Raw genomic sequence first — 25231 nt, 5'->3', positions numbered from 1 at the left:
ACGCTGTAAAATTATGTTTCCCCAATTATGAAGTATTATTAAGGAAAATATACTAAAGAGTAGAAATATAGCAGGAACTCCCCTTCATTATGCAAATTAAGCAAAAAATTCCTTGCTACCTCTACTTTGCTTGGGTGTGTTCTCTCATGTTGTTGAGGTTCCAGACTTCTGCCTGGTATATCTCAGTTCAGGTAGGTTGCCCTTTCCTTCATAGGCACCTTAATAACAGTTTCATTTTTACAAAGAACCGTATGCAATCCCTGGGCATTTTGGAGAGCTGGCTACCTTATTTTTCTGCTATAAGGAAACAGATTTGAATGTCAGTAGAGGGTGTTGTCAAAAGAGTATGGGCAAATAGACCTCTTCCGACATTTTAGGAGTATGGACTGCCATAGGCTATTAAAGGGAAAACTGCACAGGATTTGGGATCTAGCAACCCACTTGCAGAAATAAAAGCACCAACCAGTAAGAATATATTAACAAATGTGTTTATTGTGTATAGAAGCCCATTCATTCTATGGAGTCTTATGTAACTATTAAAAAGAACACACTGGGTTTCTATGCATTGCCTGAAAAATTATCCATGATTTATTTCAAGTACAAAAGTACTTGTAGAAGATTATGTATAGTATAGCCCCACTTTATAGAAACAGGATGGAGAAGCCCTGTGTATGTGTCAGTGTGTGTGTATATGTATTATAGTGTGTGTGTGTATGTATATATCTGTATGTATATTGATAGATTGATAGAATTAGCATAAAGAAAACGGGTGAGATTAATGCATAGGAAAAGACAATAAGGGTTTTATTTATATACCTTTGTGTCATTTGGCGTGTTAAAATGACCATGTGTCATTTTGTAATAAAAAGGTACAAAAAAGAGACTCATTAGATAGGAAATGCTTCTTGTCAAATGGGAAATTATCTTCCCTTTCGAACTAAAAAAATTCTGAATTTAAATGGTGTTATTTAAATCCAAACAGTGTTTGAATTTGGCCACTACAGAATAAGATATAGCTTTCTCTCGGTATACTTTGTGTTTGCCCAGGTCCCAGGACTCTTAAATAAATAGGTTGTGTTTATTCAAATCCTGGATAAGAAATCATTTTTCAAACATAAAAATTACCCTGCACAGTACTCTGAACCCCTATATTCAGACTACACACAAGGGCTGCAGTCGTTTTGTTGCTGTAACACTAGGAAATGAGGTAGAGACTAGAAAAAACTGTGGGCTCGTGAAAGCTGTAACTTTTCTCTGAGATGCTGCAGCCGTAGGTAGAATTTTGGAATGATTTACACTTTGTCCAGTTTGTCTTTCATTGTTATGAAAAGTTAACTTCCAATTAGTAAAGAATTTCCTATCAGTTTTTCGATAGGTCTTCATCCGATGAGCAGCTAGAGGTTCCTCCTGAGAGAATATTTCTAATAAGAAAAAAAAATCAGTTTCAAAGTCCAAGTTAGTATACAAAGGGCTTTGCTGACAATTTTTATGTTCCTGAGAGGCTAGTGCAGTTCTGTTGTGAACAGTAATTTATGAATGAGAACCCACAGTTTTTGACCAGCAAATTGGAAAACCACCATAATCATTTCCATGTGCCCATCTCATTTTCTAAGGCTCTATAATCAGTTTAGCAAACAGTTCTCCCCCTTTGAAAACATACCAAATACTTGATTATTTCCTCCCTACCAGATGCATGTTTGGTGTATAGGTAAATAACTGATTTCCCAACCACTGTTACATTAGGTCGATGTTCTTTTAGACATCAGATATTTTTTATGGATTAAACCTTGCTACCTAGTCAAGAGATCTGGTTTGTGGAAATAGGTTTTTTGTGGCGCTCTACAGAATTTCTACCTCATCTAGTCAGACAATAACTGGTCAGAGCACTGACTCTGGTTAGAAATAAGCAACAAGCTTCCCGTATCCATGAAAAGAAAACAAGAGAGCGCGTGTAGCCTCCGAGAAACACGTTTACTCTTGAAGCGAAGCAGCACCCGGCGACCAGAGAGCAGCATATGTCTAAAATCCATTCTCTGACAGGTTCTTTCCAGCATTCCCAGGAATGCTGGTCTGACTACTGAGATTTGTTTTTACTTCCTGCCTTTTGGATAAAATGAGTTTGCCAACCAGCTGTGAGTTCCTAACACTGGGGAAGGTGGCTAGGTTCCGAAGCGCTGCTTATGTTCATGGATCGCCTTATGCAACCCACAAGCCCATTGACATTAAGCCACAGAGGAGACGGTAACTGCTTTCCTTTCTTCTAGTTGTTTGTCTGTAAAAACGTGTTTTGTTACCCTTTGGTAGCTGCTTTGGAGGTCTGCTGAGCTGGGAGGGTCAGGGTGAGAAGTTAGTTTTAAAATTCAGCATACGGGATAGTTCGGAAAAAATTAACCGAAGAGGAAATCTGGAAATTATTCTTCGCTTAGTTAGCAAAAGCCGATCCGGTTTCAGGGTCTGTAGGTTTTAACCATTTGAGAGATTGCTAGTGCTTGTACTACCTTCAGAATCATCCATGAGGAATATTTGAAAGAGGATTTGGCCAACTAATGGATATATTTATTAAGATCTCTTATTACCAGATACCCAGTGTCTCATAACGTACGTATAACATTCCTTAATGCCAAAGTGCAATAAATATGTTAAAATTCTATAAAAAGCATTCATTTTCATGGAGGCCAGAATAGGGTTAGATATTTCTCTGAAGAAGAAGATGTCATTTCTAGGTCAGTGTTCCAGAATTCTGCGAACTCACAGTCTCCACAACCCGCCCCCACGCTACAGACACACTACCCAGGCAAACTCACATTGTATAATTAGGAATTTCAAAGTTGAGCTCAGTGTTTTCATAACAAGAAAAGAGAGTGCGCAGTAAGGAAAGCCTTTCCATCCTCTAGCCTTTTTATTGCAGTGTCAGAATGGGGATGATACGTTTGACTAATAGGTCCAAAAAAATCATCCATCAATTTAGGTTTTATACAGTCATTTTATTCAGTGTTTCAGAATGAACTTCAGAAACTTTTTACAATGATATTCTGTTCTCTGTGAAAATGCCAGTTCTCCATAATTTTATGAATTCTTGAAATCAAAATCCAAAATTCTAAAAGCAACATAATTTACTGGAAGGCTATCATTATCATCTTATGCTTCTACTTTTCCTTTTCTAATCACACATGCATAAACTCGCACATAAAGCATACATTTTGCCAGCTATGACCTTATTTGTAAACATAAAGGAACATTCAGACATTTAAGTGATTTTTTTCTAAAAGTTTCCAAACTTCAGAAATGCCTTGGGATTAGTTTTTCAACTGGAAAAAAAAAAAAAAAATTGGTGTGATGGGAATGAACTATTTTTTTTAAGTAGATTATATGTTGTTCAAGAGAATTATCTGTAGCTCTTTCATAAAGGTAAAATCAAAACTTTGTGATTTAATTCATTCAATACACACATGCACACACACATATATATGTGCATATATAAAATTATTGAAATGATAATAACTCAGCTGTTGAGCTTAAAATAATTTTAATAGATTATTGAATATTCTATTTTACTTGGCTAGATAAAAATATTGTTAAACACATGTAAAACTGAGAACCTTTAGTCCTATATATACATTAAAATATATCCTTGATTCCATCTTTGGCAGTTCACTGGAAGATGAAGAAAGCATATGATAAAAAAAAAATAGGAGAACATCTGAATTAAAATAAAAACTACAGATGTCTGAAGCATTATAAATTATACTTAAATGCCAAACTTCAGGTGATCGGGAAACATATAGAACTGATTATGCTAATTATTCTGAGAAAGTTGAATAATTAGCCATTTAAACCTATTTGGAAATGCCACAGAGAAGAAAAGTTTAATGCTGTAAAAAATTAATTACATTTTTTTAGAGGGAGATTTCAGGAAGAAGTATGACCCAAAGATATAAGAATGACACCATCAGATCTTTACTAATTTACTGTGGCATAATGTCATGCCCAATTATAGGGCAACTTTGGTTATACCTCCCTGAGAACTATCCATCAGTCATCAAGGTTATATTAACTTATAATAAAATATATGCAGAGGAATTGTAGTATTTTAAAATATTTTACTAAACTTACAGTAATACTGTTTATGAAGCAAAAATAATAGTAATTCCATGGTGCAACCACTTTGGAAAGCATTTTGGTCTTAATCTTTTTTTTGTTGTTTTTTTACAGCAGGTTCTTATTAGTCATCAATTTTAGAATTTTATCCACATCAGTGTCTACATGTCAATCCCAATCACCCAATTCATCACACCACCACCACGACCACCCATGCCGCTTTCCCCCCTTGGTGTCCATACAGTTTTTCTCTACATCTGCCCTGCAAACCAGTTCATCTGTACCACCTCAGTTTCTGCCCTGCAAACCGGTTCATCTGTACCATTTTTCTAGGTTCCACATATATGTGTTAATATACGATATTTGTTTTTCTCTTTCTGACTTACTTCACTCTGTATGACAGTCTCTGGATCCATCCACGTCTTAACAAATGACCCAAGTTGATTAGTTTTTCAACTGTTAAAAAAAAAAAAAAATTGGTATGATGGGAATGAACTTTTTAAAATTTTTGTGAGTGGAAATATTCGATTCTCTTCTCCAAGTACCACGGCTCTTCCTGTCGACCTACAACACCATTTGAATTTATAACGGGCTGGCAGCAACTAGCAACTGTGTCCAAGTACATTTAGGAGAATGTGTCCTGAGACCCCCTATACAGCTCAGTGTTCATCAGTCACCCAAATCCCTTCTGTAATCAGGGGTGCGACACCACAAAAGCACACAAGTTGCCAAATTGTTAATGTATGGTCATGAAAATGTAAAATTCTTCCATAAGAGAAGATGTTGCATCTTGAAAGCCTAGTTGAAATGGATATGCCATACAGATAGATAGGATTATTGCCTATAATTTAACTTTGACAAAGTTAGGTAATTTTTACTAATATCTCATTCAATGAGCAAGACATAGTGGTTATGGCATTGGCTTGAAACCAGTTAAAGAGGGTTCGATTCCTTACTTTTTTATTTTAAATTTACAGAAGTAGGCTCTTCAAATGTGTCAATGCTATGTCCCTATTCACATTACCTTACTTTTTTCTCCACTTAAAAGTAATCAACTTTCTGTGTAAGTCAGTGGAATCATGTGTTTATGTAACCTGATGAATATATGCATGTAGTGTGGACTCTTAGCATACTGTATTATACTCAGGCAATTTCAGACTTACCTCCAATCAGTTTTTACATCGGGCATCACAGTGTATTTTGCAAGCAAATATTCTTGCAAGGCGTTTGGCAATAACCAGTATTTTGTAGTATAGACCTCAAATTTGTAAAAATATCAGGTCCAGCTTGTCCTTTAGTACAATACATTGCTTATATATAGCAAGTAAATGGCCTTTTGTTTAAAAGATGTGTAGTCATTAAATCATTATATCTAGAGCTTATATCCCATAGAAGTATAGCTATGGGAACAAATTTGTAATGACGATGGTTGAAGGGGGTGGATGAACGGATGAAGGAAGATACAAATCGTAGACAATGTCTTTTTATTCTGTAAATCATCTTCTAAAGTTGTAAATTTCCTTTTTTTGAACTTCTTTTTATCTGCTGAGAAAACAATACATCTGGAACTGTGGTAGGTCTTTGTCCTAGATGCACTGAACTTGACCCCAAATTAAATAGTGAAGTTCCAGGATGCTTGCTGGGACTCATCTAAGATTTGTCTAAAACAGCGTGTTTAAGTTTATTTTCATGTAGTTACAGTTGTGCTCTTTGGCAGAAAGGATATTGTTTTGATAATTAGTAAGAGGGAGGGAAGGAAGGAGGGAGGAAGCAAGGAAAACATCTAAAGAAGAGGAGCTGTATGTTGATGTTTTAACCTAGTCAATGAAGAGTAATATTGAGGTGGTAAAAGAGATCTGGCTTTGCACTAAATGGAGAGAATAAAGTAGGAAATCTAATCAAATATGCAAAATATAGCTCCGACTTCCCTGGTGGCGCAGTGGTTAAGAATCCGCCTGCAATGCAGGGGACATGGGTTCAAACCCTGGTCCAGGAAGGTCCCACATGCCTTGGAGCAGCGAAGTCCGTGTGCCACAGCTACTGAGCCTGTGCTCTAGAGCCCACGAGCCACAGCTACTGAGCCCACGTGCCACAACTACTGAAGCCCACGCGCCTAGAGCCTGTGCTCTGCAACAAAAAGAAGCCACCGCAATGAGAAGCCCACGCACCGCAATGAAGTGTAGCCCCCGCTCACTGCAACTAGAGAAAGCCCGTGCACAGCAACGAAGACCCAATGCAACCAAAAATAAATAAATAAAAATAAAACAAAATATAGCTCAGTTTGAATCCCAATATATCCTTATAAAGTAATGACTTCTTGAAAGAACAGCATGTTGTCTTAGAACACAGGGGAAATAATTTTCCATATTGAAAATTAGCAGTATTGGAAGCGTGACCACATGGTCATTTGATAGTTCTGAATTCTTGTTTCAAAAGCAGCAATGAAGAGATTAACAAAGCAGCTAACAGTCCTAAATCTTAATTAATCTCAGTGTTGAAGAGAATGACAGTCCTATCATCTGTGATCCTAATAATTTTCTATATTCATGATTTTAAAAAATTTTCCTCCGCAAACTCTAGGACTCTGTATTTACTCTTGCAAGAAAAATAACTTCCTTTAAATGTTATAATACTTTGAAGTCTCAGTTTTAATCCATAGAGAAAAAAATAACCAGATTTAATCTGGTTCTTCTACTCCGTCCTCACCCAATCAGGCTGCAGAGTTTTTGAGTGTGTGGATGACGTCTTGCTCATTGTTACATCCTTGGTGCCCAGAATAGAGGCAGGCACAGATCAGACAAATGCTTGTTTAATAAATGATGAGAAAGTGATGTTACCCATCTTGGCATAGGTATATATATCACTTCTCTGGGCGCCACCATATGGAGTCTTTGGCAAGGCTTTTGCCTCTGCTCTTCTCCTGGGTCAGCTGAGTTCCCTTCCTCATTTCCCTATAGAATCTGCATACAGCACTGATTGACTTCAGATCCCTGGCTTAAGTGGTTGGGATCATGGCTTTTGTTTTTATCAGGTCAGCAAAGCATATTTTTTCTTTTTTTGCTTCATCAAATATAACCATATAGTAAAAAGGAGAAGAAACAGTCACCGTGAGAGGAGACAGAGGAAAGTTCCTAGAGGAAAAAGGTATTGCAACTGTCAGAAATGTGATAGAAGCGCAGAAGTTTATAAAATAAGTTACAAAAATTGCGAACTGTAAGTTCTAGTTTTGTTTGTCCTGCAATAATGTAAAACTCAGAAAAACATTTTTTTAGCAAAATAGAAAACAAAACTTGGGAGCAGCGAAAGAGGCGGGTCAGGACTCACCAGCATCCTAAGGTACAGAAAGCACCTGTGCTCCTGGGCAATACTTCTCACAGCCTAGCACAGGTCTGCATCTCTTCCCAGCACCTCTGGGGGCTCACACATCTCAGAGGCTCTGCCCCGTGTCTCTGGCTGGTGGGGCTCTGTCCTGTGCCCTGCTCTGAGGTCCCTCTTGCTTCCCACCTTCTCTCATCCCCTCCAGCCTGTTCTCCTAAATCCTATAGGTATGCTCATTGTCTCTGTAATCTCTGGGATCAGAAAAAAGCACAGTGCAAGAGAGCCAGAAAATAGGAATGAACACCAGGAATCTGAGTATACCTTAATCAGCCTGTTTTCTCCTTGAGGAAAGATTACAAAATTGCACGCTTAGATTTCTAACCAATCATCAAGATTTCGTTTACTCAAATTATTACTTTTAGTTCATTAGTATTATTATTCTTAGTAAATTTTTATTCATATTTGTTTGCTAGGGCTACCATAACAAAATACTACAGGCTGAATGGCTTAAACAACAGAGATTTATTTTCTCATAGTTCCGGAGGCTAGAAGTCCAAGATCAAAGTGTTGTCAGGTTTGGTTTCTCCTGAGGCCTCTCTCCTTGGCCTGCAGATGGCTGGCTTCTCACTGTGTCCTCACATGGTCTTTCCTCTGTGCCTGCACCCCTGGTGTCTCTGTGAGTCCAAATTTCTTCTTCTGATGAAAACACTAATCAGATTGGATAAGGGGCTCATTCATCACCCCTTTAAAGACTCTGTCTCCAGATATAGTCACATTCTGAAGTACTGGGAGTTAGGCTTCAACATATGAATTTTGGAGTGACACAGTTTAGCGCATAGCAAATTGTGTTCATAGAAATGCTTTGCTAGTAATGACTGTGGAAGGAGATAGGAATTGGACTATGATTCCTCAATAATTGGTGACCTCCTGTTCATAAAAATATGTTCAGTCAATGAGTCTGAACTTGCACAAGTGAGGCACTGCAGAGTATAGATGAATACTTCCCACTTTCTGTACCAAAGGAAAACCATTCCACGCTGTGAACAGTCAATCTTTGTCAAATATAACCTCTTTAACCTGGAGTCTAGAATCATTCAGACAGGGCCGAAGCCAACATTTGCTGTTCTACAGCCCTTTTTGAAAAGTGGATATTAAATTTATTGTCAATGTAGCCAGTAGTTTTCAACTGGGGCAGTTTTACCCCCAGGGAACATTTGGAAATGTATAGGGACATTTTTGATTGTCACAAGTTGGGGGGTGACTAATGGTATCAAGTAGGTAGATGAACAGGATGCTGTTAAACATTCTCGTATACACAGGGCAGCCCCTACAGCAAAGAATTATTCTTAAAAAAAAAAGATACAATTGAGCTTATTTACAAAACAGAAATAGACTCACAGACATAGAAAACAAACTTACAGTTACCAAAGGGGAAAGAGGGGGAGGGATAAATTAGGAATTTGGGATTAACACACACACACTACTGTATATAAAATAGATAACCAAGAAGGACCTACTGTATAGCACAGGGAACTCTACTCAATATTTTGTAATAACTTATAAGGGGAAAAATGTGAAAAAAATATACGTATGTATAACTGAATCACCTTGCTGTACACCTGAAACTAACAAAACACTGTATATCAACTATACTTCACCTAAAAAAAAAATCTTAAAAATAAAAAGAAATATTCGACCCCAAATCCCAAAATCCCAACAGTGCTGAGATTGGGAAAGTCTTGTATAAACAAATTGGATTGGGGAGTCCTTTGAAGCTCTTTGAAGGCCTGTATTTGTATCCAGATAATTGATTTTTTTTTGATGTTTATTCATGAAAACACCTTCATTTTTCTCGTGGTAACTACTAGATAATGCTCTCTTAGCCTGGGTAAAAATAGACAACTGCCACACTTTTTAAATGGTCTAAAATATTCAGTGATTCAAACAGCTTTATTGCATTGTCAGGGCCTGTTATTATTTCAGCAGAGCTACTACGAAGATTTCATTACAGAAAGCTGAATAAATGCTCTAATACATTCTTGTCGCTCCAGGCTAGGTGCTAAACATTGATCTGCTTTTCAAAGTGAAGTGAAAAATACTAGGTAAAATTACACAGAAGATAATGAATATCGAGTGACCATCCCACTGGCCTGGTATAGTGAAGCTCTGCTGGACTCTTGTCACCTGTCCCCATGCCTATGTGCATGGGCACATGTTTTGGGAATGTGTGAGCCAAATGTGGGTTTTCATTATAACCGGCTCAGCTCATCCTAGCAGCAAAGAGAAGATTTCGTAAGGGGAAAATTCTGGGGGAAAAGGAAGTACTTCCTCTGATAAGAGGTCCTTCTTTCCACTAACTAAAACTTCTAATTATCATCAAGATTTCTTCTAAGCCTCCTTTCATCTGGATAGAAATTATTGGTGGTAACAGTTTGAACTAGAATGTGTATTACCAGCCCCTCATTCTCTCCTCAAATCCAAAGCAGTGTTACAACTGTCTGCTAGCTAAGGGTTCTCCAGAGAACTCAGACTCAACATATTTGAAATTAAAATTACTCAGGATCTCTCACCATCTTCCATTTCCTCCGTGATCCATGGCGCTTACCAAAAAGTCATCCTAACTGCTTCCTCTCCCTCAGACTACCCACCCCATCGCTACCTGGCATCAGGTGCATTCTTTCTCCTTCCTTTCGTTGCCATCCCCAGCATGCCATCCTAGCTCAAGCCCTCATCCTCTTTTGCCTGAAAGACTCCTAGCCTCATAATTTTCTCTTTATTCTCCTATCATCCTCTTTCTGATTGTCATTCTCTAAAATTTCATCATGATGTTTCCATGCTTACGCCAGTAGCTTTTCATTGCATACAAAAAAGGCTCGATTCCAAATGTTCCTGGTCTACTTCCTCCAAACCCTCTACCCTTGTAAATGCCCCCTCATCACCCACTTATACTCTGTATTGTAGGTGTAAAGAGCTACTGACTATACCTATTTTTAGCCTGTAGTTCTCCTCTCCCCCCTTTTGTGATGAACCCCAACTCATCCTGCAGATAGTTTTCATTAATCCTCTCCTGATTCCCTAGTTCCAAAAGGAAGTTTCTCCTTTAGCTAGCTGTTGTTTCTTTTCTTATATGTTTATCACAGCATTATCATATAAACCTCAGTTATTTATATACTGTCTTTCCTGCCCTTTCGTAGTGGCATGATGGAAACAGCTGTTTTAGGAAGAATAATTTGGCAATATCTCGCAGCATAAACTGAAATGGAAAAGACTGGAGCCGTATCCTGTTTGAAGCAAGGAGAGTAAAATCCTGGCAGGAACAATTTCATTACAATTACAAAATACATAAGTATGTGATTACAATTGTGAGAACGGCTAAAAAGGAGACAAGGGCCCAATAAAAGTATATAAATACATACCTAACATAGTCTGAGCATTTGGAAAACGTTTCCCTGGGGATGAGGAGGCCTGAAGATGAGTAACATGTTCTGCAGAGAACTGTATGAGGGAGGCCCTGATATTAATGGTAAAGAAACTAAAAGGATAAGGTGTCTGGGCTATAACAAGGGAGGGCGGAGAGTGGCAAAAACAAAGTGACGGAGATTGGTCTTAAAAGTAAATGAACAGGGGGCTTCCCTGGTGGCGCAGTGGTTGAGAGTCTGCCTGCCGATGCAGGGGACACGGGTTCGTGCCCTGGTCCGGGAGGATCCCACATGCCGCGGAGCGGCTGGGCCCGTGAGCCATGGCCGCTGAGCCTGCGCGTGCGGAGCCTGTGCTCCGCAACGGGAGAGGCCACAGCAGTGAGAGGCCCGTGTACCACAGGGAAAAAAAAAAAGAAAAGTAAATGAACAAAATAATTCTTAATTTCTTTTTTGGAGAGAAACATCAAATGATTTTTTAATGTAATTCTTTCATTGGAAATGCAGTTTTAAAACATATCCTTTGTATCTTATTTATCACTGAGGATTTTAAAACACTGAAATAAACAGTAGGTAATATTTTCCAACTGAAGTTAGAAAAAAACGGTCTATTTTCCTATCTATTGCCAACTGCTAGAGATTAATAAAACCCGTCATAAATATTCACCTTTGTCCCTCTGCACCAGTTCAGCGTCCACCCATCACCTAACCATACAGCCTCTCCTTTGCCAAACGGAGTGAAATGAGACTATTTAGAATACTTAGAATGTTTACTGCCATGAAGTACAGGAGATTCTACACAATCGCAGTGACCTTCATGTGTTAGTCACAGGACACGGGGAGCGGGCAAGGTAAGCTGGGATGAAGTGAGAGAGTGGCATGGACATATATACACTACCAAACGTAAAATAGATAGCTAGTGGGAAGCAGCCGCATAGCACAGGGAGATCAGCTCAGTGCTAGACCACCTAGAGGGCTGGGATAGGGAGGGTGGGAGGGAGACGCAGGAGGGGATATGGGGATATATGTACACGTATAGCTGATTCACTTTGTTATAAAGCAGAAACTAACACACCATTGTAAAGCAATTATACTCCAATAAAGATGTTAAAAAAAAAAAGACATCAAATTACCCATCCTTTGAAACTTCTTTCAGTAATTTTCCTTTTTTGTTGTTTTGGTTTGTTTTTCTTTCCTTTGGATTTTTCTCTTGCATTAAACAAGATTACTACATAGATAAACTCATGCTACAAAGAGAAAGCTTTTATTATCACCTTCATTTTACTTTGTTAACTGCATACATGAAATAGTGAATTCTGACAAGCATTCCAGGCTTAGCATAGCACCTTGCTATCAAGCAGATTATATATTGATGTAGAAGGTCTGAAAGAAGCAAAGACAAAAAAAAAAAAAAAAAAAAGGGATGGGCAGTCAACTTTAAACTATGATTGATGGCTTTGGACTTGATCCCTAATGCCATGTTTTCTACAGCCCCAAGAGGAGGGCTGCTTCAGCAAAGAAGATAGTTTTGCCAGTGATGATACCCTGGAAAGAAGTTTGTTGAGAAGGAAGTTTCAAGTGTCCAAGGGAAAGCTAATCAGCTTCCCAGACAAGATGGAATGTGTTCTAAATTTCAAAAGATGGTCAAGGCTTCATTCATGTGGTTTTCAGTAGCTCATGGTGTTACTCGTCCTTCAGGCCGCATCATCCCCAGGGAAACATTCCCTAAACACTCAGAATCTGTTAAGTACCTATTTATATGCTCCTATTGCACCGTTATCTTCTTTTTAGCAGTTCTCACAGTTGCAATCCCATATTTGCATATTTAATTGGCCTCAGAGCCTACTTCCATAGTCAATTATGGGATCATGGGAATAGGGTCTAAGTCTGTGTTTTAAACCACAGTGCGTCCAGTGCTTTGTACAGGGCCTGGAACATAATAGGCATTCAGTTAATTCTTATGAAATGTATTATTCTAACTGGGAATAAGAAAGTCATCAGAGACAGTAAATAAACATGTACCTCTTGGAGAAACATATTGCATTCAATCTAGCAACTTCCAAACTTGTATCTCAAGCCCTGACCGCTCTTCCCATTTACTTGTATCATTCTCACTGCCTTAAATTATTATGAGTGTTCTCATGGCCAACATTGAACTCATTGTCTTACTCTTAAGATTTGTTTCTCTTCCATTCCTTGATTAGAAGGTCTAATGGATTACTCCCCAGTTACCCAAACTAGAAATATGGGAGTCACTGTCGTCACCTCCCTTTATTTCAACTTGCTCCCTTGTCACCAGGTTCTCTTTTACCTACTATTAAATTCTTGTGTCAGACACTTCCACTCTGTCTTTACTAATACTGCCCATTAATGTGATCTGTTATTAGAACCTCTTAAATGATTTCTGCATCATTGGTTTCTGTATAATCCACCCAGAATGGCTTTGTGTGTGTTTGTTGGGTTGTTTTCGTTGCTATAGTGATATTTCCTTTTTTTGCCAGACTAGTAAATTATACCAAAACCCTTTGGGTGGTAGATACCCAGTTCCGAAGCTTTATGATTATCCCAAGTATAAAAAATACAAAATTCTACCTTTGTGGTGTTTTTTTCCTGAGCAATGGCTGAGTCAGAAAACAATGAATTTGCCTAATTTGCATGATAAAGACATTTAAAATTCCTCTAAGATTTCTTGAAATCTGAGCTGATGATTGTACAAGAATTCACAGTAAACCATCTCACAAAACAGGTAGCCTTCAGTTTATCATAATACATGAGGGATTAGTGGCATTTAGTTATTGATTTTTAATCCAGGCAAAAGTTAGAAAAATATATATACATATAGCTACAGAAGTCTCCAAGTCTGTTGAGTAGTCAAAATTCTTCAACTTGCCCTTGTGATAGGCATACAGTTTTCCTAAATTTGCAGTTGTCCTTTGGTCCCTGCCACCTTGATGGAAAATATGTGCTCTCGTCTGTGCTGTTATTTCTGAACAGTGTATACTGGTATCTGATGTAAGATGAGTCAAGTGGTACCGGCGTTACCATGGTAATTCCTCATGTAATAACAAGAACATCAAGAATACCAGCAGCTTGCTGTTCCCTTTGAGTTTCTATTTTCTTTCCTCTCTCTCTCTCTCTCCTACTTTAGGAAACCAGTGGCTGTAACACCAAGAGTAACACAATCAAATTTTCCCTTTCTGTAGTTTGTTGGTAGAATTCATACTCTGCTAGCAAAGGAATTCTTGGACATTTTGACTTGTAAGAGAGTTTGCTTCTCCTTGATATTTCTTTTTGTGAGTATAGTTTTCTTCCCTCCAGAGGAAAAATCATTTGAATCCTAAGGCTGATACATGTCAGAAATCCAGCATGATAAACTCTGTGAAACCAGAACATTCCAGCCCTGGGGTTGCCATTGTCTCTGACTTCAGTGTAGGTTCAGAATCACCTCAAAACAGAGTTAGAACATGAAAGTTAGCCTTTACATCACTAGCAATTTTTAACATATCACACTAGGCTCTCCATGTCAGACTTGGAAGTAAGGTATTACAGGGGTGATTGGGGTTAAGTTACTCAGGACCTAATGATGTTTATAAAGGTCCATTTGTCTTTACAGGCTATTGAAAAACATTTCCTGTGCTGTGACTAAGGAGATACTGTAAAAGAGCAATTCAGTAGAAGTGCACTGTCCTAACACTTAATAATGCAAATTCAAATATACATGCTAAGCCAAGCAGGAGCGATAAAGGAGAGAGAAATACCAATTTAAAGAGGCAATTCCGTTTTCTCCACCTGCTACCACATTGAATGAATCTATGCCCACTAGTTAGTGTGAGGTAGGAGATGGGAGTCTTTTGCTCTCTCCCCATCTCAGTTCCCCTGGGCCTGCCGTAGCATGAACATCTTGACTTACATTTGGGTGATTTAAGGGATTCTCCATGATATGGAGATGTGGAATGGATTCTCCATTCTCCATGATATTGACTAGACTAATTTTCGCCCCAAGGGCTGATGTTAAAACGTAACCTAAGTAAGCTCTCCCCCCACTGAAGTTTGTATTACTGTACCATCAAAAGATGTATCTGTGTTTATAGACATTCTTATATTTGATTTGAGAAGGAACTCCAATGTTGATAGTAAATATAATTAGCCTCATTTGCAGAGTTAAACAGATATTAGGATTGCATGCACACCAGGAAAAAAAAAACTGTCACACAGGAAAGTTCTATATGAAGGAGCATTTCAACTCATGATCCAGCTGAGTTACATTTTTCTATTCAACTTTCTGTAAGTATTCGTTCTATATCATTGCATATGGAACTATATGGATACAAAGATGGATCACCCAAGGAACCTCTACTCATGGAGCTTATAGTCTAATGAGAGAACACAAGTACTAAACATAAATAACTGATGCACAAGATCCAGATATCAGCAAATTCATTTATTTATTTATTCGTTCACTCATGTATTCACTCATTCAATGAACATTTACTGAACAGGAATTGAGTTCAGAGCTTTCCACTATGATTGTACAGCTAGGTAAGACAAATTTCCAGCCTTCAAAAAGATCACAGTCTACCTGCTCTGGCAAAAAATTAAATTAAAAAATTGAATTATAACCACATAAAGACTTTAATGATCCTCTAGGGACACATAGGGCCAAACACCACCACCTGTTCAGGGAAGGTCTTACAAATTAAGTCATGAAAGAGGACGAACCATTCTCTTTAAAGGCAGTGCCTAAAAGGGAACACCTGGCAGAGAATGAACTCCCAATATCTAGCACTTTGTAGTTTACAAAGTAGATTTCCATATATCATCACCTTTGGTTCTCACATCAACTGATAAGAAAACTGAGGGTTCAAGGGTCTTGCTCACAGCCAGAGAGTTACTTAAATGGTAGAATTTGTACTCAAGTCCCAGTCATCTGTCTCTACATTTTGTACTGTGTACCCCTAGGAAAAGCAGAAGCAAAACCCTTTGGCAGCTCTGAGAAGGCAGAGTTTACTTCCAACTAGGGATGCCTTAGCATGCTTCATGGGCAAAATGACATTTGGTCTTGAAGTTTGCACTTAGTTTTGTGGAGTTGAGAATCTGGCAAATGTATGGTTATGGGAAGGTAAGTGAACATTTATAGGGAAAAAAATAAGTGTGGCCAAAACTTAATGAACTTGAGAAGCAATCATGGGAAATAATATTGGAATGAGTGAGACTGTATTTTTAGGGTCATGAAAACCAAGCTAAGGAATTTTTTCTAAGCTAAGGTGAGCTATTGAAGATTTTGAGCAGGGGAATTCTATAATCTTAGCCTCTGCTTAATGAAGAATCAAATGTCACCAGTGAAGACATAGTTTGGAGCAGCAGAAGATAGAGTAAGGAGACCAGTGGGAAGGGTTATAGCAATAATCTACTCTAGAGGTAATAATAATACTCCATACAAGATGATGGATCAAAGTATTAATTTATGTTATTCTTTTTGTATGTTTTACATTTTCTACAATGACTGTATAAAAATTTATGAGGAAAAGTAAGGTTGTCTCTTTTAAAGAGAGCATATAATTAGGGCCTAACATGAAGTGGTACATGTAGTAATAAATTGATAGGAGGGAGACATGGAGGAAGGATCAGCAAGACTTGAAAATTTTTGTGAGAAAGAAAAAGAGGATGCCGTTTCCGTGGTGATACCTGGACATCACAACTATTCCTGAATTTCTGGCAAAAAGAATTGTACAGTTAACAGAAATAGGGACTAAGAAGAGGAGCATCGGGCTTCCCTGGTTGTGCAGTGGTTGGGGGTCCGCCTGCCGATGTAGGGGGCGCGGGTTCGTGCCCCGGTCCGGGAAGATCCCGCATGCCGCGGAGCGGCTGGGCCCGTGAGCCATGGCCGCTGAGCCTGCGCGCCCGGAGCCTGTGCTCCGCAACGCGGGAGGCCACGGTGGTGGCAGGCCCGCGTACCACAAAAAAAAAAAAAGAGGAGCATCAGGTTTGAGAGTAAAAATAATGACTTATTGATGAATAAACTGATTTTGAGAATTTGTCGGGACAAGTAGATGGAGAAGAGCAAACAAATATCAAAGAAAGAGTGAAAAGAAGTCAGCGTTGGAGATATGAAAACTGAAGAGGGCCAAGCGAAGGTCTTTGGGGAACATCTACATTCGGAGTTAGACTTAAATTTAGCAAAGCTTAATTTTTTGTCAGAGTCAATCACTTTTTTGTTTATTCGTTTCCAATTCAGAACCTGACTTTCACCCTGCAATATATTGTGCAGACCTCTGAATGCATCTTGAATAGAAGATAAATAATTTTCAGAAACATCCAAAATACATCAGACTTTGTCCCTAAATATTTTATTGCTGAGGTCACTCAGATGCTGGCTGAACTGTAAGATTGTAAGCCTTTGTAAAATGGCATTTATTTTTAAACTGACCATGAATTTCAAATCAAATTGTCATAGTGAATCCTGAATCTTTTTGTAACCAACAAAGGCTTTCACAAAGTAAATATTAACAAGATGATCCAGTACTGATCTGTTCTACTACTATTATTTTCTCAGAAATAAATATTAAATGAGAATGTTGAAGCGGCACAATTGCCAGAAATCAACCAAAAATGGCCTAATGTTTAGGGATGTGTTGACTACGGATAGAACTACATAATTTTGGAATTATAGAGGACAGCAGAGAAGCAACCAACAAAAAATAACATACTGTGACCCAGTCACTGGAGAGAAGTATGTTCATAGCTGCACAGTGAGAATTAGCTATGAGACTGTGTTCTATCCTTTTCTATTGTGTTGCTTGTGAAAAACAATGTTAAAATAGACTCTTCCTTTTAAGCAAACATTTCTTACTGGAAATTCAGTAGGCACACGTTTGTCTTGTTTGGCCAGATGTGGGTATTTGTCTTACTCCCTTTTAGTAGTTCTGAAAGCACTTTTATCAGTAGTTAGATACAGTCCTTTCCCAGGAGCTTGGGTGTTTTATTGAGGCTGTTTCAAATGCACTAATGTCCTCTCTAACGGATTTGTTTATGCTTCCCAAAGCCCTCTTTTCTCTTGGCCAGAGAAGTTACTTTTCATGTGCCTTATAGTATGAGGACCTCATTGCTACAACCTATAGTTTATGGCACTTTAGTATCTCATACATCCTTTTAATATGATATATATCATATATAACTTGTAAGTAAAAATTTATAGAGAATTTATTGCTTGTGATCTCCTTGTAGAGAATTGTTATAAACAGTGCATAGTCAATACTTGAAAATAATAATTAAAAATTAAAAAGGAGTGAAGTAGATCAGTTTATCTTTCGCACTGAGACTTCATATACAGTAGTCTCAAAAATTGGAATATATCTTGGAGGTTGAAATTATTTCCTGCAGATATCATATAACTGTGGAAGTATAATTTTATAATTTTATCCTATGGGGTGGGAAGACATGGGCTACATTTTCTACACCAAGAACATTCTCTAACCTGCATGAAAGTTTTTAATGAAACCTAAAAACCAAAGGAGGATTTAGTAGTAAGTTAAGAACAGAGTGCTTAATTGAATAAAGGCCAGGAAACACGCACATTCTTATAATGGCATTTGGCTACGAATTCACTGACCTGAAGTATTCTGTGGGTAGATTCTAAGTATGTCAAGGGAGCTGGCATAGAGAGTGGAAAAAATACTACTCCCCTTAGCTAGCAAGTAGATGTGAATTTCCGACGTCTGACTTTGGTCATTCTGGGATGAATCAAATGTTTACTCTGACCAATTTAAAACATCTGGATAATTCCAATTTGGGGGACATATTGCTTCAGATACACTGAATCCTGAAAATTGGTAGAATTTTACATTTCTTCTCTTGATAAATGACATTGCCTTAATTTTTGTCATACCCAAAGATTCACAAGTCCCTAGCCCTTGCACTATTCTTTACATTAAATTCTTCTACCTTCTATTACACATATAACTCTCAGAAGAGCAAATGTCTGGATTATTATCAATAGTTCTCAAACACACCAAGGTTTCACTATCAGACTATAATCCCCCATTAAAAAAAAAAAAATCCAGGCATACAAGGCTATACTTTGTTATTGAATAACTCCTAGTTTCCTAGCTACTATTTTCCTAGAAGAGCTCTGAGCAGTTCTTGGTGGGGTCTCCTCTGGGGTTTTGTTTTTGGTTTTTTTGTTTGTTTGTTTGTTTGTTTTATGGTACACGGGTCCCTCACTGTTGTGGCCTCTCCCGTTGCGGAGCACAGGCTCCGGACGCGCAGGCTCAGCGGCCATGGCTCACGGGCCTAGCTGCTCTGCGTCACGTGGGATCTTCCCGGACTGGGGCATGAACCCGTGTCCCCTGCATCGGCAGGCGGACTCTCAACCACTACGCCACCAGGGAAGCCCTCCTCTGGGATTCTTTGATAAATCAGTTCTAGATTGAGATTGACGTGAAGCTACAGCTTGAGATGAAAGATAGAAAACAGCTGTGAGCAAAGTAATTCACCTTTGAAAGGTAAACAAATACAAGACATACCAAGAAAAGGTAGAGTTGTTGTTTTCCCTGAAAATGGTGAAAGAGTTGACCAATATAAAAGAGTGGGGAGATTAACAATCAGTCACATCCAGGGCTCAGCGTCCCACTGAATTAAGACAATTTCTATATTCTCTACAGATGTTGTCAAAAATAGTCATCCGGAATGGAAAAAGAAATAACCTGTGTTCCCTTAACTATGTCATTTGTCTTGTCATGCAGTTGACCTCTCATTTATTTATTTCTCAGTATTTAGACCTGCAATAGCCAATAGAAATACTATGCAAAACACACTTGTACTTTAAAATGTTCTGGTACCACATTTAAAAAATAAAAAGAAACAGATAAAATTAATTTCAAAATATTATCGATAATTATTATTGTAAGCAATATATAAAATTATTAATGAAATATTTAAAACCTTTCCTCATTCCGGGCCTTTGAAATCCTGTCTGTGTTTTATATATTGATTTAGATGCTAACTTTCCATCAATCTTGCTAGATCTAAATTTAGATCTCATAAAATTTACAAAGAAATGTAGATTCATTTACTCAAGTTTCAGATTTCCAATAACTGAATCAGCTGTCAGTTTCATAATTTAAATATTAATTACTAAAAATTAAATTTAGTTCTTCAATCACACTAGCTCCCTTTTAAGTCTCTATAGCCCTGTGTGACTGGTGGCTGCCATATTGGACAGTCCATATTTAGATTATCTAGGTTTGAGCTCAGGCTCTGCCACTCACTTACAGTGTTACCACAGGAAAGTTGATTTCTCTTTTTGTGCCTTAGTTTCCTCATCTCTCAAATGGAGATAATAATAATACCTGCATCTGATGGTTATTATGAGAATTAAATGAAATAATGCCAATTATACATATAAAACACTTAACACAGTGCCTGGTATGTAATGAGCTCTCAACAAATATTAGCCTTTATTATTACTGTTGTTTTTATTGTTATCATGTATTTGCTCTTATGATTTATAACATTATCAATTCTAAGTATCTGGCAGAAGTAAACGTCTCATCTTTGGGGTTTGTAAAGCAGATAGATGCTGGACCAAATGCAAAAATGTAAGCTTTTTTTGCTCCAGATCTGTATCTCTAACTGCCTAGATATCCTACTGTTCAAGTGTCAGCCTGGCTAACCTGAACTCACCTTTCTTCTTGAATCAGTTCTGCTGAATAAGACTCACATATTCCTCTTCAGGACAATGCCATTTTCCCATTTACGTAAACTCAAAACCTTAGAGTCATCACTGAATCCTCCTCTCTCTCATCTGACCCTCATCAATCAGTCATTGTCAAGTCCCTCAAGATTTTCAGTATAAAAACTCACGCTTCCCTGCCTTTTCATTTCCACTGCCACTACCTTTCCTCTTGCTGGAGAGCTGAACTGATCTTCTATTTAATGAATTGGAGTCTCAGTTTCCAGTCTCTAACCATCGTATTGTGCCCATTGGATGCTACTGAATTAATCTTCTGAAAATGATATTTTCATCATATAATTCCACTCTTCGAATCCTTTCTTCATTGCCCATCACTTCCAGAATAAATTCATCTCCTCTATGAAGCCTTTCTCAACAATTCCTATGCCCATGATAGGGGACCCAAATGACGACCCCCTTGCTGTGTCACTGTGACTGTCACTCAGACTTCTGCCACAGTCCCAGAGCATTATTCCATGTACTGGGGCAAGTGGACCTGTAGCCCTAGAAAGACAAAGCCTATTTTGTTGCCAGGTTTGTTTTTTGGGTTCTTTGTTTGTTTGTTTGTTTCTTTTACGTCTTGATACTTCCACAGTGCAGCACAGTGGTTCCTCAATAAACTCATTTGTTTTATGAGCTATCGAATGACACTCCTGTGTCTGGCCTTCAAGGCCTCTAAAATTAGCCCCAATCTACTATTCTGGTCTTATCTCTGGCTTCTCAGCCACATCATTTATCTCTAAAGAAATTGGTTTGTAGCTGTCTCACAGATCTGCCTTCTCTGTTTCCATCTCCACGTCTCGGTTCACCATCCCCTCTCCTGAAGTATCCCTCTCTCCTCTTGACCTGCCCAAATTCTACCCTTTTTTCAAGATTCAGCTCATCCTTCTGACATGGTAACATGCACAAAGCACCATGCACTCCACCATGTTTCAGAGTCAGGATTGCATGACCTCAAGGAAAGAGACCAGGCTTGGGGTCCGAGTGGATTTATTTGTTTTCCTGACCAAGCTGCCTACCTTCTCTGAGCCTCGCATTCTTCCTCTATGTAATTAGAGTAGCAAAGCCTAAGTTTCAGGGCTGTCTTGAATATTATGACTAATGTATATACTGGCATGCAGTGAGGGTTCAGACGGAATACATGAGTTCTCTTATTTTCAGTTCCATCATAGGGCATCTAATCATGAAGCTTTTACAACCTAATCATGATTAGGGCATCTAATCATGCAGCTCTTTTACCGTGAGATTTCACTGTCATTTGGATCACTCTACAATACACGCTTTATTCCCAACTAGACTACAAGTTTCTGGGCTAAACTAGCACTTAGTTGAATTGTGGGCACACGTACACAAACAGATATATGTGTATATATTTATAGACAATAAAAGAGAGAAGGATGTATATTGACTTTCATGTATATTGACTTTAATCTTCCCAAGAAAGCACCATTTTACGAGGAAGTTGATAATGTCCCTATTTTATTCATGAAGAACTGAGACTTGGAGAGTTTGAGTCCCTCCCAAATCAATCCAGATTGTGGTGATAGAAGCAGGAAATTCAAACAATGCTGACATATCTTCCCCAAATCTATTTTATTTTATTATTTTCCACATTTCACATCTGCGAGGTCCTCTGCCTAGATCAACATATATGCTCACCCCCTGTCTATTTCGATCTGCGTGCACTTGGCAGCCAGGTTCAGGGGTTGTGGAGGGAGGTGGATAGCTGGAGGAAGGATACCGCATAGCGTGGGAGGCAAATGAAGGACCCCTTCAACAACACAACCATGGCAGTTTTCGTTAGACCACTCAGCATTGCTGTCAGAAATGACAAATGATGCTTGAGTTCCTTTTTTCCTGAAAAAGAGTAAAAATGGCCTATAGGTAAATACAATGAATATATATACACATAATATATAACAAGGCTTTGCTGCAGACAATGGTTTTGTAATTGGAAAATCCTAAAATTTAGTTTATTTTTATCCAAATGCTCTCTAGTATCAGCAAAGTTTAAGGTTGGCTTAATTTCACATGGGGACCATGATGCAGCACCAGTCAGGCCAAAATAGAAAATTTTCAAGGAAAGATACAGAATAAAGAAGACCCCGTATAAATTATCATCTTAAGGTTAATCTTACACACATAGAAAATCCCCTATAGCCAATGGAGGGGAAGGGAGATATATGCACAGAATATTCTAGAGATAACAGGTGATGATTTCTCATCAAGAAATCCCAGGTTAAACCAAAATCGGTCCTCATATTTTAGTAAAGGACTGGGATAGCTTACTAGTAAGTGAAATGATCATTTATGTATTGCCTTATAATCATTCTGCATGCACGTTGTATAGATGGTCAAGGCAGAGGTCAGCAGTGCAAAGTAACAACCTCTCATTGCTTAAGTTCAGGTTAATCATTAATATTTTTCCATGGATCAATACCCCTTAGAAGCAAGAGTTGTAGCCATGCTCTTCAACTCCATGTGTTTGCCAAGTGTGAAAAGCCATGGGCCAGACTTGTTGGAGCTTTGTCATATGCTACTTTGTCACAAGCTCTTCTTAGCTCTTCTCTGTGAATGGTTCTTCCCCTGCCCCAGTCCTCCTCAGCCTGTCCTGAGAGGGTAGATGTGGGTGTGTAACTATGGGGAGGGAGTCCTTTTAATACTGCTCAATTCTTAACTTTCCTCTTCAATTGAAAGTTGAGTTGATATATTCCCTGAAATGAAATGGTGTAAGGAAAAGTAAGATAAGACAACCCTTCTAAGTGTGTGACTTCTGAGTAACAAAAGTGACTTTTTTTTTAAAGTGTGAAACATGACATTTTATGTAAAAGATGAGATATGTTAGTATCCACTTGGAAACATTCTGTCAAGTTTTTTCAGAAGAATCACCATTAAGGTGTTAATAAATGTTTTAAATTTTAAATTCATAGATTGGGTCTGACTTACCTTTGTATCCCTTGTGCTGCTGAACCAGAAACCTTACGAAAATAGATGCCCATTAATTGTTATTTAATAAGTGAGTGAATGAATTAATGAATATATATATTCTTTTTTCTATTCTTTTCCATTGTAGGTTATAGCAAGATATTGAATATAGTTCCCTGTGTTATACAGCAAATCCTTGTTGTTTATTTTATATATGGTAGTGTCTATCTGTTAATCCCATAGTCTTAATTAATCCCTCTCCCCTTTCCCCTTTGATACCCATAAGTTTGTTTTCTATGTCTGTGAGTCTGTTTCTGTTTATACAGGATATTTTCAAGATGCTTGGAGTAGTGTTAAGAATTTTTTTTAAAGTTTTTAAACATACCTTTGTTATGGGCTGAACTTTGTCCCCTCACATTTCATATGTTGAAGTCCTAATCCCCAGCACCTCAAAAAGTAACTGTATTTGGAGGTAAGATCTTTAAAGATGATTAAGTTAAATGATTATGTTAAAGGCGATTAAGCTAAAAGTTTAGAGTGAGCCCTAATCCAATATGACTTGTGTCCTTATAAGAAGAGAAAATTTGAAAACACAAAGAGAAACACCAGACATATGGACACACAGAGGGAAGACCAGGTGAACACACAGCAAGAAGGCAGCCATCTGTAAGTCAAGGAGAGAGGCCTCAGAAGAAACCAAACCTGCTGACACTTTGATCTTGGACTTCTAGCCTCCAGAACTGTGAGAAAATAAATCTCTGTTGTGTAAACCACCCAGTCTGTGGCGTATGCTATGGCAGCAGGAGGAAACTATACAACCGTCTTACGCTGCAAACTTTGAAAATCCTCTCTTAAAATGATGCTAAGAGAATAGAAGGGTATAAATCCCCAAGAATAGAGGGATGAGGAAGGAGACAACTGGACATAAGAGAGGAGTATTTTAGAAGTGGAAAGTAGAGAACTGGAATTAGCAAGGTTGAGAATGCTAATTACAAAATGCCCACAGAGGAGGGTATCAAGAGAGGCAAGCAACTCCCTTTGTGGAAATCTGGAAAGACTTGGGACTTGAGGAACCAAGTGTGCTTAAAAATAAGTGAAGATTGTTGGAAAATCTGCATATGAAGTGGAGGCTTCCGCAGCCCTCCTCTCACCTTGCGTAGCTAAGAGACCGATTCCATTCCATTCTCATCAGAACACTGGAAATGTATTCTATGAAAAAATTAAACAAGAGGGGTTCAGCCTTGGAGATACCAGATACAGTGGAAGGTGAGAGATTAAATAAAAGTCTATCAAATGAATACCAAAGCCCTGGCTTCCCTAGTAGCATTTTAGGACAAGAAGTCTGCCAGTTAGTCTTAAAATGCCATGGCAGGAGATTGAAGAATCCTTCTCTAGAAAAATGGAATCACCACTCACAGAAAAGACCTACAGATACTGGGATTACACTGTTGCCAGTGAAAAAGGCAAAGTTCTTTATTTCCCAGTTAACCTACAGTGAATCCCAAGAATCCACGAGCCCACTTAGGACATGCAAAGCTTCTAGTCAGCATTTTAGTGCCTCCCTCTTTAAAATGAATGAACTGCCAAGGCTCCACAAACCTTTAAGGAAACTCCCCCAAAATAAAGTATAAAACAAATGAAAATAATAAAGCAATGGACAATTTAAGAAACAAATAGAAGTTTCAGGAAAAAATATGATCTTCTCAAGAGGCAAAAACTTATTACATTCATTAAACAAGATGAT

General features: G+C 38.2%; 1 protein-coding gene across 8 annotated transcripts in view; it reads left to right on the top strand.

The window, feature by feature from the left end:
* Positions 1 to 25231, top strand: part of PDE4D (phosphodiesterase 4D) — a 1450167-nt gene that overhangs the window by 1031334 nt on the left and 393602 nt on the right. Inside the window, exon 1 of one of the 8 annotated variants that reach the window (XM_060295799.1) lies at positions 2114 to 2241. The exons of the other annotated variants lie outside the window; for them this stretch is intronic. Within the exon in view, the coding sequence (XP_060151782.1) occupies positions 2114 to 2241 (128 nt within the window). Of the gene's footprint in view, positions 1 to 2113; positions 2242 to 25231 lie in introns of those variants that run through there. 8 annotated transcript variants of the gene reach the window in all.

Source organism: Globicephala melas, chromosome 3 (genome assembly GCF_963455315.2).
Source record: "Globicephala melas chromosome 3, mGloMel1.2, whole genome shotgun sequence".
Lineage (NCBI taxonomy): Eukaryota > Metazoa > Chordata > Mammalia > Artiodactyla > Delphinidae > Globicephala > Globicephala melas.
Note: the sequence above shows the minus strand (reverse complement) of the source record. Positions and strands in the feature narration are given on the sequence as shown.